This window comes from Vombatus ursinus, unplaced genomic scaffold, assembly GCF_900497805.2.
Source record: "Vombatus ursinus unplaced genomic scaffold, bare-nosed wombat genome assembly UNPS02014799.1, whole genome shotgun sequence".
Classification (NCBI taxonomy): Eukaryota; Metazoa; Chordata; class Mammalia; order Diprotodontia; family Vombatidae; genus Vombatus; species Vombatus ursinus.
This window is the reverse complement of record NW_020954577.1, coordinates 9,729,130-9,745,323: the sequence shown is the minus strand read 5'-3', so window position 1 is coordinate 9,745,323 and position 16,194 is coordinate 9,729,130. Positions and strand designations below refer to the sequence as shown.

The 16,194-nt window shown below is 43.9% G+C and overlaps 1 protein-coding gene and 1 long non-coding RNA gene across 2 annotated transcripts; one reads left to right on the top strand and one right to left on the bottom strand.

The window, feature by feature from the left end:
• The first annotated feature begins 606 nt into the window (after positions 1 to 606).
• Positions 607 to 7,061, top strand: LOC114050566 (interleukin-6-like). Its single transcript, XM_027872363.1, has 5 exons — positions 607 to 714; positions 934 to 1,118; positions 2,211 to 2,324; positions 3,924 to 4,064; positions 6,225 to 7,061. The coding sequence occupies exons 1-5, from the start codon at positions 696 to 698 to the stop codon at positions 6,411 to 6,413; spliced, it is 648 nt and encodes a 215-aa protein (XP_027728164.1). The 5' UTR covers positions 607 to 695; the 3' UTR covers positions 6,414 to 7,061.
• Positions 3,844 to 14,196, bottom strand: LOC114050567. The gene is made up of 3 exons (XR_003570021.1): positions 13,789 to 14,196; positions 4,622 to 4,697; positions 3,844 to 3,983 (listed from the first exon to the last, which is right to left on the bottom strand). It is a non-coding gene; the product is annotated as an uncharacterized LOC114050567 (long non-coding RNA).
• Positions 14,197 to 16,194: the final 1,998 nt, after the last annotated feature.

Here is a 16,194-nt window from a genome sequence, read left to right as displayed (position 1 = left end):
GGTTGGGGGTCAAGAAGACTCATCTTCCCGAGTTCAAATCTGGCCTCAGACACTTCTTAGCTGTGTGACCCTGGGCAAGTCACCTCACCCTGTTTGCCTCAGTTCTTCATCTGTTAAATGAAATGGAGAAGGAAATGGCAAACCACTCTAGTCCCTTTGCCAAAAAAGCCTCATATGGGGTCACGAAGAGTCGACATGACTGAACAACAACAAAAATATGGGTTTTGGTCTACTGGGTTTCCTTTGAGTTGGGGGTGGGCAAACTTCCGGAATTTCAGCCAGTTACCTTGTCACTGAAACTTGATCTCAGCCCTCTCTGACTTCCTTCAGCTCCTCTTTCCCAAGAGAGGCCTAACTGCTGAGTCACTGAAAAAAAGAAAGTGTAGAACGATAGAAGAATGATCCCGCAGGGGCCTCTAGGGGCTGAAGTTGATGACCCAAGCCTTGTCCAGCCTTACTCCGGTGATGCTAAAGGACGTCACGGTTTGACTCTTGCACAACGTTAATAAGGTTTCCTCTAAATTCACACCCAGCCCCAGCTCCACCCCCACCAAAGATTTGTCAAAACATTGGATTTTCCCAAGCAAGTTCATTTTTGAGTCTCAACGCTAATAAATACAGATCAGGGATGTCGGGTGGCTCATTCTGCCCTCCAGACCACCAGAAACTCAAACCTGCGTTCAACACCCTGAGACATGAACCCTCTGCTCCAAAGTAAGTAAGGGGAATGCTGAGCTCTGGCCTTGTCCCAGTAGCTCTGCGTGTGTGTGTGCGTGTGTGTGTGTGTGTCTGGCTCTGGCCCTAGTGGAAGCTGTGTGTGTGTGTGTGTGTGTGTGCGTCTGGCTCTGGCCCTAGTGGAAGCTAGCCAGCAGGAGGAAGTTCAGCCTGAGCGGCTGCGTGGTGATCTCACTCCGCTCTCTCCCCTTTCCCCAGTCACAGGATCTCTTAGGCCACTTGCCTTCATCCTGATGCTCCTCATGGCCACAGCTGCTCTCCCCATCCCAGATTCCTTGGGGGACGGATCTCCAGGGGATGAGGTCCTAAGGAAATCATCCAGCAATCCTGATCTCGAATTTGCAAAGCACCTCCACACAACGGCTAGTGATCTTAAAAATAAGGTGGGTAGGAGGTTGGCTGGATGGAGGAGGGCGGTGCCTGGACTTTCAGGATTCCTCCTTCTGGCCCCCGAGTCGGAATGGGGCACTGGCTGCCACTTAGCTTGAAGGACCTTGCCTCTACCTTTGGACCCAGGCAGTCAGAGACAGAACCCCCTCTTCTGTACTTTTCTCATCTGCTAGCTGGGTCTCAAGAGGTTAGTTTCCATTCTGGAGAAGACCGGGATGGAATTCAGGGGACTTGGCTTACACCCCCAGCTCCATCCCTGATCTGGGATAACTCCCATCTACTTGTCTGGGCCTCCTTTTTCTACATTTGAAAATAAGGAATCTCTACCTTGTTGACACTGTCTAGAAGGATTAGAAAATTCTCAACTCCAGAGAACACTGGGCTTCTTGGCAGCTGGTGGCCGCAGTGTAAGATTATTTGATTGTGAACTCTCAATAGTGAAATCTTCCCCAAAGGAAGAAAAATAGATTTAAAATGCTAAGACATATAACCCCTTTGCAAGCGTGAGCCTTCTTTGATGGGAGATCACAGAAAGGTTAAAAGAACATCCAAACTGTAATGTCATTCATTTGGCACTGTTCTTCCCGGGTATGCCTAGACCATAAGGAGTCCTTCATGCATTTTTAGAGGAAAGCTTGACCCTCCTATTGTCAAACACAAAGTGGGGATCGTCAGCCTGGGAAAGAGAAGAATTAAGGGAGGACATGAGAGTTGTCTTTGAGGATCTGAAAGGGTATAATGTGGCAAAGGGCTAGGCTTGTTTTGTTTGGCACCACGGGGCAGCAATAGCGGAAGATGCAAAGAGGCCCATGTTGGTTTGATATTGGGAAGAAATCGCTGACAAATGAACGATGCCAGCTATGCAGGTAGTGAGTCCCCCATCTTTGGGAGTCCATGAGCAAAGGCTGATTCTCACTTGCTGGGAAGATCAGAGTGTGGTTTCCATGTTGGGCATGGGTTGTACCTGATGCCCACGCAGGCTCCTGGCCAACTTTGAGAATCTGAGATTCTGGAATTGGATAGCCCATTTGTCTCTTGTTTTAGAAACATCTGTATGATCGTGACTGCTTTGTCTCTCTTCCCAGATGTGTCAGACCCTGAACCTGTGTGATGATAGCAATGAAGCACTAGCCGAAAACAACCTGAACCTTCCCAACATCACAGAGAGAGATGGATGCTTGATTACCGGATTCAATGAGGTACTGAGCCCCTGAGCCAGAGAAGAGCTGACTTGGAAAGAACATGGAGATCCTCCAGGACAAAACCCTCATTTCACCAATGGGGAGTCTGCAGTGGGGAGCAGGGAGACAACTTAGCCCACAGCACAAGGCTGATAAGGGGCAGGACTGGGCCCGAGACTCGGGTCTCCTGGCTCCCGAGTTAGCGGCTTCCCCACGGCCTCCTGCTATGAGGCAAACCAAGGACACCTTGGCTCCCAGCCATGCGTGTGACTGCCCTTGTTCTCAGGCAGTCCCCGTGGTGTAGCCACAAGCAGAGAAGGTGTGGCTATGAAAGACACAGAACAGTGAATTGGGGACAGAGGACTTCCATCTTGAGGTCCAGCCACACCTAAGGGAGGAAGATGTGCCATACAGGAGAAAAGAGGGTGTAGATAGGTAGATAGATGATAGATAGTTGAATAGATAGGTAGATAGATAGATGAATAGATAGATGATTGATAGATGAATAGATAGATGATTGATAGATAGATGAATAGATAGATGAATAGATAGGTAGATAGATAGATAGATGAATAGATAGATGATTGATAGATGAATAGATAGATGATTGATAGATAGATGAATAGATAGATGATTGATAGATGAATAGATAGATGATTGATAGATAGATGAATAGACAGATGAATAGATAGGTAGATAGACGATAGATGAATAGGCAGGTAGATAGATAGGAATAGATGATTGATAGATAGATGAATAGATAGATGATTGATAGAAAGATGAATAGATAGGTAGATAGATAAGAATAGATAGACGATTGATAGATAGGTAGATAGATGATAGATTGATAGATGTGTTTTATATATATGTATGTATATATATAGATAGATAGATAGATAGATACCCTCTTTTCTATCTCTATATCCACCCATCCATCTATCTATCTAATATGCATTTCGCTTGGCAGCTAATTTAAGAGGTCCCAATGATGGTCCCATTTTCATGTCTTTAAACAAACCTAGGTATTTCTGTTGGTGTGGATGTCTTTTTACACCTCCAAATCTCAAAGAATGGAAGACTCTAAGAGATATCAGACAGATTATCCTCCATTACATGGTCCATTGACCTCCCTAGCTGGTCATTGGCATGCTATCAAGCTCCCCCTTCTTCATGAAATCATTCTGATCTGTCCCTCTCACATCCAAACAGTGAGGTAATCTGTCCTGAATCTTGATTATGCCATGAAAAGAGTCCAAGTCAAAGACCCACAGGCCTAGGGAAGATCTATAATTTAAGACAGAGAAGAGGAGAGGGAGAATCTGGGGAATGAGGGCTATTCCCAGATCTCAACACCTGTTTGGCTTGTAGCAAAATCACTGAAGTGGTGTCTCTGTTTGTCCAGATGGAAAATAAGGCAGCTGGGCTTTTCCAACTCCACAGGGCCATTGGGCGGAGAAATGAGATGATATTATAGGAGAAGCACTTTCATTTTGTTAGAGGGGTAAAGGAAAGGGAAAAGGAGTCATACAGGCTCTGCTTTAAAATATCAATTTTAATTATTTCTAGATAATATTTTTTTCCTATTGGTAACCGTAAGTTTTCTCTTTTTCACATAAGGAGATGTGCTTGCTAAGGATCATCAGTGGACTTCAGGAGTTTGATACATATCTTCAGTACCTGGAAATAGAGATGAAGGATAACAAGTTTCAATACCTAAGAATGGGTACAGTTCAACTAGTCCACAAACTGAAGCCCTCGGTGAGTTTCCTTTTGTGCATTCCAAGAAGCAGCGGCCACAGTTAGAATTGGAAATAGGCAGACCCAAGTAACAGACTTCCCAAAGAAAATGCAATATTTATCAAAAACAAGCCAGCTAAAAACCGACAAAAAGCCCCATCAGAGGCTTCCTGGCAATTAAAGCGCTGCTTTCCTTCTTTCTGTGGAAGCTGTTGGGACATCTCATTTTTGTGCCAGCTGTAGAGAGTTGAAATAAATAGCACTCCACATTAACTTCAGAAGTCCTTGAGAGCCAGGAAGTGGGAAATATCTCTTCCTGTGCCTGTCTGAAACACGTGCCAGCTGTCAAGAAAACTTAAAGAAAAAATCATGGCCGCAGCCCCAGTTAAAACTAGGAATTGCTTTTCACTTTTAGGGGAAGTCTTGGGAACTTTCTGACTAAAAAGTCTTAGGGGACAGCAGAGGGTTAGGCATGGCAGATATCAAAGAGGAGGCAACAGTACGCAAAAGTGACACGCAGTCTGTTATTGTCCAAAGGAGCGGTCACCGCAGCCAGATTCCGAAGATGACATACATACCAAAAGGGGGAAATTCCACTTGTAGCCACTGATTGCCTTAGCCTTCTGACTCACACCACTTCTTCCAAGTCCGAGACTAAAGTAGAGAGAGATTGAAACAGATCAGGAGAACAATTTCTGAAAGAGAGAGTGATGACCAGAGATTCTGAGAACTTGGGCATTTTCTCTATCACTGAAAAGAATTAATAATAATAATAATAATAATAATAGACATTCATACAGTGCTTAAGAGTTTGCAAAGTGTATTACATACATTATCTTGTTGAAGTCTATGTAGCCCCAAGATAGCGATTTAAGGAAGGATAGGAGATTTCCTGACAGCATGAAAATATGCCTTGGGTCAACAGCCTCCTAATTTGATAAAGAATATATCCCCTGAAGTTTACAAAGGCAGGAAAGTCTCATGAAGACATCAGAAAATGGACCCTCTGGAAATGTTCCCATGCTTCACAGAGAACCGTGTTCACAGTGCAGTCATACGACCAAATGAATTGCTGGATGGGTTTTGTATACCAACAGCCATGCTGGAGGACATTTTCTCTCTAGCTGTCAGTGATCAATTTGCAACAGTTGCCAAGAGTGCTTTGCACATAGTAGGTGCCACATAAGTGTTTACAGGACTGAGTTTGTTGAACTGAGGTGCCGCAACCTCTCTCTACAGACTGAGCACAAGCTGTCTCCACAGCGGAAGGACCAACTACTTTTGGCTGGGATGGTCCCAGACATTTGCAAGGAGGCCGTCTTGGGTCTTCAGTACAGTCTTTGAATTTGGTGAATTCAGAGAAGCTGTGTTAGGAAAAGTGGGAAAGTCATTGAACCATGGAGGGCCAAAAATAAGGGGCCCGACCAAGGCCGAGCAGGTGGAGGCACTGAGCCGCGTCGAAGCTTTACTTCCTGGCTGTCTTCTTGACGTGCGCTTGTTTGGCTTCTCAGCTAATTTGGACCCAGAATATTTAAGCCACTGCTCAAACACTTCTCTCCACAGATACCAGCCTCCTGGTGACAGGAAGAAGGGCCAAAGCTAGCCACCCCAAAGCCCTTCTGACCTTTTCTCAAACCACTGACGATCCCCTCAAGTAAAAGCTAGAATTTACCCTGGACTTTTAGCACCTTAAGAGACAAGCCTATTTCAGGGAGCCTAAAAATAGCATATAGTAATTCAATTTATCAAGCATTTATTATGTACCTACTGTGAGCAAGGCCCTGCGATAACAAAGATGATGAGGGGCCTGAGATCATGAAATTCCCTAGAGCGAGACTCTGACTGACAGTGAATTAATCACAAAAATATTCCTGGTCATTAAAAGGACAGCTTCTCTTCCATCACTGGAACAAGAGATAACAAATGGAGGGAACCTTGCTAACTGCACAATGGAGGGCCCAGACAGGTTCCTTGCCAAGAAACATCAGAAACAGGGATTACATCCAACACCAAGGAGGGAGGAGCCCAACTGCCTTCCCATCATTAGATTTGGTTCATGTTCGCAGTATTTCCCAACCATAATCACGTCTCCCAGAAGTAATGGAGGGCCTTCTCTACAAGAGAATTTCAGAAGAAAACTAAAAATAACCTTGTTGTTTTTTTCTTTTCTCCTCCCCCCAGATAAAAAAGGCGGATGCAGTACCCACCCTCGACCCAATTGCCTCCAAGAACCTGCTTTATGAATTGCAATCCCTGAAAACCTGGTCCAAGAACGTGGCTCTCCGTCTCATCCTGTGGCACTACACCCGCTTCATGGAGGGGACCATCCGGGTGGTTCGGTTTCTGCACACTAGGAGTATTGCTGCCTGAACGTTTTAGTTCAAGCCTGTTCCTTCCTTCATTGAAAAATCTGTTCAATAGACAGATTGCCAGGTTGTTCTTTATGAAGAACAAATAAGTATGAGCAGTAAGGCACAACTCTTAATTATTTTAAATTAATTTATTTGTATTTAAGTAATATTTATTCCCCATAAGGTAATATTAATTTATGTATTTTAAAACACTTAAAATATTTTTTATTTTTATATGCTATCCTTATTAAGAGGGGAGCTGCCAACCTTGTTCCCTGGGCTCAGACCCAGGAGATCTCTCGAAATGGATGAGTTGCCTTTCCCTCCAGTGATCTGCTGAGCAGAGGGCTAGCTTCAGAACCAGAAAGCCTGGCCTCGGGTCTCTCCTCTGACACAGACTGACTGGATGACCTTGGACAAGTTACTAAGTTCTCAGTGACCCACAAAACTCTTTAAGTCAAAGTCCACAGAGAGTGTGAACTAGCACTGGTGAAAGAGTTCCCTTATCCAAGACCATCTCGACCCAGTAAAATCACAGATCTAGCCTTCTTCCCCATCCCTAAAAAAAAGTATTATTTATGTTGTATTTATGGAGTTTTTATAATTTTAAAAGAAACTTTATGTAATTGTAGCCATTTTAAATAAAACTACCTTTTGTAAAAATCCACTGTTTGGGATGACTCGTTTGAGCAGCCTTCTTGCACAACAAAACCTTTTGCCATCCTTGGCCAGATTCTGAAAAAAGACAGCACTCCAAAAAGAGAGCAATCCTGGAGTCAGAAGAGCCACATTCAAGACTGTAAGTGACAGACAAGTTGCTGACCCTCATAGGTGGAAGGAGTTTCTAAAAGTGGGAATTCCCTATGCAGACCAACTCATAATTTCAACCCCAATCAACACCACCACCAAAAAAAAAAAAAGATGAAAAAAAGGTGATGAGTGTTAAGCCAGTGAGACAGGATGAAAAATATGAAGCTAAGAGTGGTCCTTTGGTGGATGCCTGATTCCTCAGTGTGATGGTGACCCGTTAGGTCTCTCCCAGCTCTAGATCTAGGGTTCTAAGGAGCAAAGCCAGAATTCAAATCCATCCTGCTCTTTACTGTGCACCAGGCTGCCCAACAATTGTTCTTCCTTTACCTTGATCAGATCCCATCTGAAGTATCGGGTTCAATCTTGAGTGCCATTTTTTAGGAAGGACACTGATAAACTGGAGAGGGTTCAGAGAGAGTGTGACTGAGATGCTGAGCATTCCAGAGACTGTGCGATAGAGGGATCAGTAGCAGGACCTGGGGATATTTACTATGAAAAAGAGAACTCCCTGCTGCATGTCATGCAGAAGACAGATAAGGTTTTTCCCTTTGGCCCCAGAGGGCAGACCTCAACACAAGAGGTTTCCAGAGAAGTCAATAATGATGAGAGCTGCCCTACCATGGAAGGGAGTGCCTGGGGAAGTGATGGGCTCCCCCTGCCTAGAGGTCTTTATTCAGGGGCTGGGTGGCCCCTTATCAGACATGTTGGAAGACTTGCAGGTACCAATCCTCTGCACCATGTTCCCACCTCCTCCAAGCCTCCTCTCCCTACCTTGCCACTCCTCTTTTAAAGCTTGCTTGATAAGATTGGCAAGTCTCCAGGTAAGCCTATCTTTCTAGGCCATTTAAGATGCACTTATTGCTTAAAAGGAATTTCAGCAAATGACTAAAGAAATAAATCAAGATTATAGATTTTCCCATCTAAAATAACAGTCCATATGACATAGGACAGGAAGCACAGAGTCCTTTCTCAATAATATCGCGTAATAATTAACTGGAGTTAAGTATCCCTGGCTAGGGAGGGAAATGATATGGGTTTAACTGCTTCGAGAATAAGTGTGCTCTTTCTAAAAAGAAAGTTGGCTATAAAGCGAATTTCTAGAAATTGAGTTTTTTCCATTGACTTCCATGATAAAAATAGATGGATTCCCAAGAATTAAAATCATACTTGACAAAGTAGCAACTCTTTAAAAATCATATATTTAGAAAGAAAACAAGTTTCCTGTAAAATATTAACAATACATCACATTACATTATGTATTAACAATTAACAGTACATTAACAAAATATCACACACACAAAATATGGGGGTTTTATATACCTATATATGGCACATACACACATATATAATCTTAGAAATGGTCACTCTCTCAGAGCACAAGTCACGGATATACAAGAAGATACATCTTGTCTATAACTTTCTATTTCTATCTATATGCTCTTTTTTTTAATCCTAAGCATGTAAGTTAAGAGCTATTGACTAAAGCATACTCCTGGAGAACAGATGATGAAACACACCTTCCTCATTTAACTAAAGAACTCGGGGGCAGGCAGTCCACATGTATTCTGCTGCAGACACTGTCATACTCAGTCTTTTGGGGTTGGGCTCCTTTTTTTTTCCTTTGTTACAAGGGAGGGACTCAATTTGGGGGGAATCAGAGGGAGGCTGTAATATCCAGAAATTAACCATGATGTAAAAACAAAAGGCATCAATAAAACTTTTTTAAGCTATTTATCAATCAATGACTTTGTCTTTTGTTCCCAGTTCTAAACAAGACTAATCATTTCTTTAACTGTCCTTGTTGGGATATTAAGGGATATTTACCCTATTCAATTTAATTCAACAAACATTTGTTAAGTACTTACTATGTACCAGGCACCAGAGCTACAAAGTTGAAAAGCAAAACAGTCCTTCCCTCCAAGGAGTGTCCACCCTCCTTAGAAGGTTCCATCCACTCTCGATATCTCATTGGTACCTAGTTATGGGATTTACACGTGGTCCCTCTCCTTGGACCATGAACTCCTTGAGGGCAGGGATAGTGCTTTTGCCTTTCTCTGTAGACCTAGAGCTTAGCAGAGGGCCTCACACATAGCAAGTGCTTAAGAAATGTTTGCAAATTTATTCGTTTACACAAATAAGTACAAAGTACCTACAAAGGGATTTTAAGAGTGAGCAAGGACTGAGATCTGAGGAGGAAGATGGACCTCAGGCCAAAGGCAGCACCCAGACCTTGAAGAAAGAGGGGGGTGGATGCCTGGGGGTAAAGGTGAGGAAGAAGTATATTCTAGGCATTGGAGACTATCTGTGAAAAGACAAAGAGACAGAAGATGGGGTGCTTTATACAGGGAATTGTGAGCAGGCCAGTTTGCTGATCTCATAACCATTTCATTTTTTATGTTAGGAAACCTGAGAGACCCCAGCCCCACACCCAGCTCACGTTCACAGACACATTCCTGTCCACTCCATCAAACCCACACTGATTCACACACACCCTCACAATACTCACACACACACACTCATACTCTCCCTCACACATACAAAGCACATGCCCCTAACCAGAACCTGTCTTTAGAAGCAAGGACAAACAGCCCGGGATGACTCAGAGACAACCCAGACATCCAGACTTGAGTTATTCAGTAAGAGCATCTCCCCACATCCTAAGCTCCTAACTCCAATTCATCCAGCCCACAGAAGTTTTAATTTGTCATGAAAAGCAATTCAGAAGCTAATGCAGAGGAGAAAGGGAACAATAACCTCAAAGCCATCCCTGCAGAAGGGTAACTGCCCTAGCTGGAGCTATTGTGCGAGGAAACTCTCAGCAGAAGAAATCATCTCTCCACATACATTCATCTTGATGAATAGGCAGACAGACTCAGAAAGCTTCTGTGTGGGGAGGGCTCTTCAGATAAAAAGATAGAAGAGGTAACTGTCAGTGAGAATGAGAAATTCCATTCTTATTTAGGACATCCCAAACTTTTAGCTCAACTCTGAGGGTTTTTTTTTTTCCAGGGACATAATGGAGCAAAACTGTCAAGCCATGATCTATTGAAGACTGGAAAACCATCAAATGGTGCTTGACAGAGACAATGACAGCTGGGATTCTGGCTTCAGCGTCTCCTTCTGACGTGGAAGGGAGAGGAAAACGTGATTTGAGAGTCAAAAGACTGGAAGAGAGATGTTCACAAAAAGAAAACGCCAACCTCAAAGCACAAAGAGCAACAAGTCTTCAAGAAGCCAGTGGCTGATCCCAGAGAAGAGAGCACAGAATGTAACCCCCTCCTTTCATCACCGAAATGGGGGACTGGGGCTGAATGTTGCAGACACCCTCAGACAAAGTTTTCAGAAATGGGGGGCTAGAAGGCCAGAATGTTGCATACACCCTCAGGCAGTTTTTGTTTATCTCTTTTCACTTCTTTACAAAGGAAGAGCTCAATGCTAGTTGGTTGAGGGGGACATAACAAGACATGATTGTGATTTAAAACAAAAGACCTCAATAAGACTTTTTGTTTGAGGGCAGGAGAACATTTATTCACAAGCTCAAAAGGGATCATTTCTAGAACAGCCAGAATTTTGCAGTTACCCAATGCTTTTACTGATTCATTAATTCTCACAACAGCTCTTCAAGGGGAGAGACAACAAGGATAGTATGGGAAATTGGACATCAGGAAGAGCGAGGGTGGAATCCCACCTCAGACTCTTTCTAGTGGTGGGACTTTGAGTTAAGACACTTCACTTCTCTGCTTCTTCGTTCTATAAAATGGGAATTGAACCTACCTCACAGGGTTGTTTTGTAGGGATGTGGGGGTGTGTGTATATGTGTGTGTGTTGTCGGCACCTGTGTTTTTATAAGCTTAGAGCATTCCTTGAGGAGGAAATTCCATCTACCAATACAAATCTACAATTATAGCCTCAGAGAGGAGCAAAGGCACTGAGAAAAGTGAATTATTCAGAGTCAAATAGTCAATATGCTCATAGGTGGGATTTGAACCCAGGTATTCCTGTCTCTGCGATCAGTTCTTTATCCACTATCCTAAAACTGAATGAGATAATTCGGGTAAAGTGCTTTACATTAAAGCACCTTAAGGTATGAGATATATACTCACTAAGTTTGAGCAATTACTATGAGGTGGTGCAGCTGCTATCTCCACTTTCCAAAAGAGGAAACTGAGGGTCAGAGAGTCTCTGGGATTCCCCTTCAGAACGACTGCAAAGCAGGGATTCCCAAGGTTTTTGACCCAACCAGATATAGGGTCATCATTGATCCAACAGGGAAATTCCATGCCATTTAGAAATAGGTCTGAAGGGCGAGAACCTGCCTTTGGAGAGATTACCCCTCTCAGGAGCTCAGCTCTCTCCTTTGATTTTCTAAGCAGGGATGAAGTCCAGACAGCCATCTACTCAGCTCTGAAGGCTAGAACACCCGCCACCTCCAGCCACCCCTCAGAATTCCTCCACTCCCAGACACCACCAATCTAATCTGTTCTCTCACTTTCAAGCTCCACCCCACCCTCATTACCTCACTTTCCCCAGAATTTAGAAATGCCGGCTCACCTCCAATTGCAAGGTCAGCTTCTCAAATCTTGACTTTCCAGATAAATGTGAATTCCACTTCCACCAAGGCCATCATTCAGAAAGCTGAGTACCAGAACAAGAAGAGGCCTTGGGAGGGTAGAACCTCACACAATTACAAAATGATCTTCTCCTGATGGACATGATTGAAGTCAGTAATGGAAACCTCTAGTTTGCCAAGCAAAATCCAATTGGGAAAAGGAATAGAGTCATTCGGAGGTGGGAGAGAAAAGAAACAATGCTAAATATTAAGCCTCTGGAAAACAAAAGCCTGGCTCCTGGGTAGAATTTTTCCAGATTTATCAATTATGTCATGTTAGTTTCTAATAAATCTTCTATGTGAAACACTTGTGATTCCTGGAATCTCCATGACATACTCGCCGTTGTTATCATGAACTCATCTCTCTCGGGGGAAACTGAAGTCAGCTGCACAACAGAGCTCTGCTTACTGAAATGAAGAATGCAGTTTCATCAATGCCACAGCCAAGTCTCCCAGTTTGACTCAGATGGTCTCAGGACTTGACAACCTGACCTTAGTAGACACAAGTAGAAGAATTTGTCCACTAGAAAAACTCCTTTGGCCAATCGCACACCTGTATACACTCTTCCAAAGCACTGTCTGCTGCTCTGTGAATTAGCAGAGCAAACACATGGGCCCGTAAGTCATCTTGTATCATGGAGGTCAGGGAAAATGAAGACAGGAAGGAGCTATAGACATCATCTCTCTATTTTTTCTTCATAATTTTTTTTCAGTTAACAAGCATTTATTTACTGAAAGCCTTCCCCAACACCTCTTAATTCTAGTGCCTTCCTTCTGTATATAGCTTGTTTTGTATGTATTTGTTTATTTGTCATAGCCTGCTTTTTTTGGGGGGGGGGCTCCTGCCTCAAGTCTCTTCTCCACACTCCAATCCATCCTCCACTCGGCCACCAAAGCGATTTTCCTAAACTGCAGGTCAAACTGCTTCACCCCTCTATTCATTAAACTCCAGTGGTCACCAGTTGCCTCCAGGATCAAATACAAAATGTTCCCTGTTTGGCATTCAAGGCCCTTCATAACCTAGCCCCCTCCTACCTTTCCAGGCTTCTCACGTCTTCAATCCAGTGACACTGGCCCTCTGGCCATCCCTGGAACGAGACCTTCCATCTCAAGGCTTTGGGAATTCTCTCTGGCTGATCAACGTGTTTGGAATGCTTTCCCACCTCCACATGGACTACAGACCCCCCCAGCTCCCCTTAAACCCTGACTAAAATCCCCCTTCTACGGCAAGCCCCCCCCCCAGCCCCTCTCAATTCTAGTGTCTTCTTTCTGTTCATTAGTTCTACTTTACCCTGTATATATCACAGGAGATTATACATATATATATATATAGTTGTTTATTTCTATAGCCATAATATATATAATATACATAATATACATAAATATATGTAAAATATAGTAATATATATAATAATATATATAAAATCAGAGATTTTATATATCATATACAGTAATAATATATAAGTAGGAGATTTTATTTATATATGTGTGTGTGTTTGTCTTTTACCTCTTTTTGTATCCCCAGTTTAGCACAGTATCTGGCACATAGTAGGGCTTAGTAAATGTATATTGATTGATTAATTCTCTCCCACCCCCCTGCATTGAATAAAAAAAAGAAACCCGTTGTAGCAAATTTGCACAATCAAACAAAACAAATGCCTATGTTCTCGGCTGATGGATCATCTGTTTCAACCCCATTATCTAGCTACCGCCAACCACAACAGATGGGACCACCACTAATTAAACTAGAGCAGGGGTGGGGAACCTGTGGTCTTGCGGCCACATGTGGCCTTCTAGGTCCTTGGGTGTGGCCTTTTGACGGAGTCCAAGTTTTACAGAACAAATCCTTTTCATAAGGGGATTTGTTCTGTGAGGTCTGGATTCAGTCGAAGGGCCGCACTTGAGGACCTAGAGGGCCATATGTGGCCTCGAGGCTTCTGGAGAGCTGAGTCGGTGTCTTATTTTGATTGCTTACCTCCTATAGACAGGTAAAGCTGAGGGATAAGAGGAGAACTGAGGCCACAGTGAGCGCGGCCAGACGGGCGTGACTGGCTCTTCATGCAGGTCAGGGTTCTCTTCCACCACAATCCAGACTAAGGAGTGTGCCCAAGGACCAACCTCGCCTTGCGCTTTTCTTTCAAGAACACCAATTCAAATCCAACTTCAGAGCTTCCTAGCTCTATCAACAGAGACAAATCTCTTAACCTCCGCCTGCCTCAGTTTTATCTTCTGCAAAATGAGGATAATAATGGCATCTACCTCCCAGGGTTGCTTTGAGATTCAAACTAGTTATATGTAAAGCATTGAGCACAGTGCCTGGCACAATGTAGAACAAAAGAAATGCCTTCTCCCTTCCCACCTCCCCCCGCCCAGAGACTAGAGTTAGGGGGAAAGGAAGAGAGGGCGCCCAGCTATGGGGGGAGCCTTCAGCCCAGCCTTGCCTCTGTCCTGCTCGCAGCCTTCATCCTCATCTGCCCTCCAGGCCCTCGGCCCTTCCCTTCCCCCCAACAAAGGAAACACCTTTGGTGGCGCTCTTCCACTATTTTTGGATGGAGCTCTACTCTTTACTCTCACCTTTTTTTTTTTTTTTTGTTTAACCGGTTTTATAACTGAAACTATGCCAGATTATGGTGGTTTAACATAATATCACCCACAAATGGGGGTGGGGGAGGGAAGGCAAAAATAACAAGAAAGAAAGTGAATTATGCAAGTAAGGGAACACATTGCTTAAAATACCTTATTGATAACATGTATTTAAATGGATTTGCAGATCAGTTCTCCACCCTTCAGTCTACTCCATCCCCCACAAACGTTTTTTTAAAAACAACCAACCTAGGGCAGCTAGGGGGCACAGTGCATAGAGCACCAGCTCTGAAGTCAGGAGGACCTGAGTTCAAATCCGACCTCAGACCAAACACTTGACACTTACTAGCTGTGTGACCCTGGGCAAGTCACTTAACCCCAATTGCTTAAAAAAAAATTAAAAAATAAAAATAAACAAAAACAACCAGTCAGAAGATTGGGGGGGGGGGGGGGGGCCTGAGGACCACAAGGGCTCCGAGAGGAAAGGTCAGTCCTTCTTGGAGTCCTCACAGACCTTTTGCACCTTCCTCAAGTTTCTCTTCCTTCTCTCTCTACAAACATCTTCAAGGACCGTTGGGCTGAGTTCTCTCAACTTCACTCATCTCTCTACCCTCTCATTCACACCCATGGCTTCTACCATTATTGCAATGTGACTCTGTGGACCACCACAGGCCTAACACACAGTAGGTGCTTAATAAATGATTGATTAATTGACCTGAGAGAACTGAGACTAGAAACTCTGGCATCTAAGGCAAATTTATTGGGAGGCTGGGGTTGAGGAGAAAGAGGTGATGGCCAACTCCGCCATACTCTAGGAGGAAGCAGATGAGGTAGGAGGCGATAGCAGAGGTCATGGTGGTGACAGAATGAAGGGAGAACCCTGGAGAGGAAAGCAATTATAATGGGACCCTAAAGATGGCAGCCCAGGGCAGACTGGCAGTGGAGACCACAAAGAACTAGGGAACACAGACCATACAGAGAATGACCAGCACCTGCTACCCAAGATGTCAATGCCTACGGGAAAGGTCCTAGTCTCCCTGCCCTAGTTACAGCTCTGGGATCTAGGTTTCCTCATCTATAAAATCAAGGGATCCTACAACCCTGAAGTCTGAACCCCTAGCCCTGATCTCTTCCCTCGGCTCTTTGTCTTACACTTCCAAACGCAGGTCCGGTGGACTATCCCTACCTAGACATTCCACCAGGACAGCTGGATTCCTCACCCACTCTTATCCACTCTGCTTTGGGGATCCCTTGTGGGCATCTCCTGTCCTTTAACTGCTTGTAAAGTTTAACTGTGTGTAAAGATTCATAATCTGGGACCCATGAGTTTGTTGGGTTTTTTATATTTTGATAACTGTATTTCAACATATGTAACTGGTTTCCAATATAATCCTCTTTGTTTTATTTTACGTATTTACAAACATGATTCTGAGGAGCAGTTCAGAGGCCTCACCAGACTGACTACCGGAGGGGTCCAGGACACAAGAAAAGATAAGAGCCCCCATTGTAAAGGGACTCAAAGGGTGTGGATGCAGGAAAGGCACCTGTCTTTGGGTGGTGGGACATGGGGGCATGGGGATCTTCCTCTTTTTTGGCACAACAAAATTATTAGCTATTTCAAAATAAAGGAACATCAGAGTAGTTATCCAAAAAGGCTCCCATCATTCTCTCCCAGAGCAGATCAGAGCCCCCACCCCAACCCCCAATCTTGTACTTCTTTTGCACAGATTCAAGGGGCCTTGGGGAACTCAGCATCTCCCAACCTAGGCAACAATGCCCTTTGGCTGACTAGACCCAG

What these genes read in the sequence shown, in the direction of transcription:
- LOC114050566 (XM_027872363.1), top strand. An exon ending in CTAGTGATCTTAAAAATAAG is followed by an intron (nt 1,119 to 2,210) that starts GTGGGTAGGAGG and finishes CTCTCTTCCCAG; the next exon opens with ATGTGTCAGACCCTGAACCT. An exon ending in TCCACAAACTGAAGCCCTCG is followed by an intron (nt 4,065 to 6,224) that starts GTGAGTTTCCTT and finishes TCCTCCCCCCAG; the next exon opens with ATAAAAAAGGCGGATGCAGT.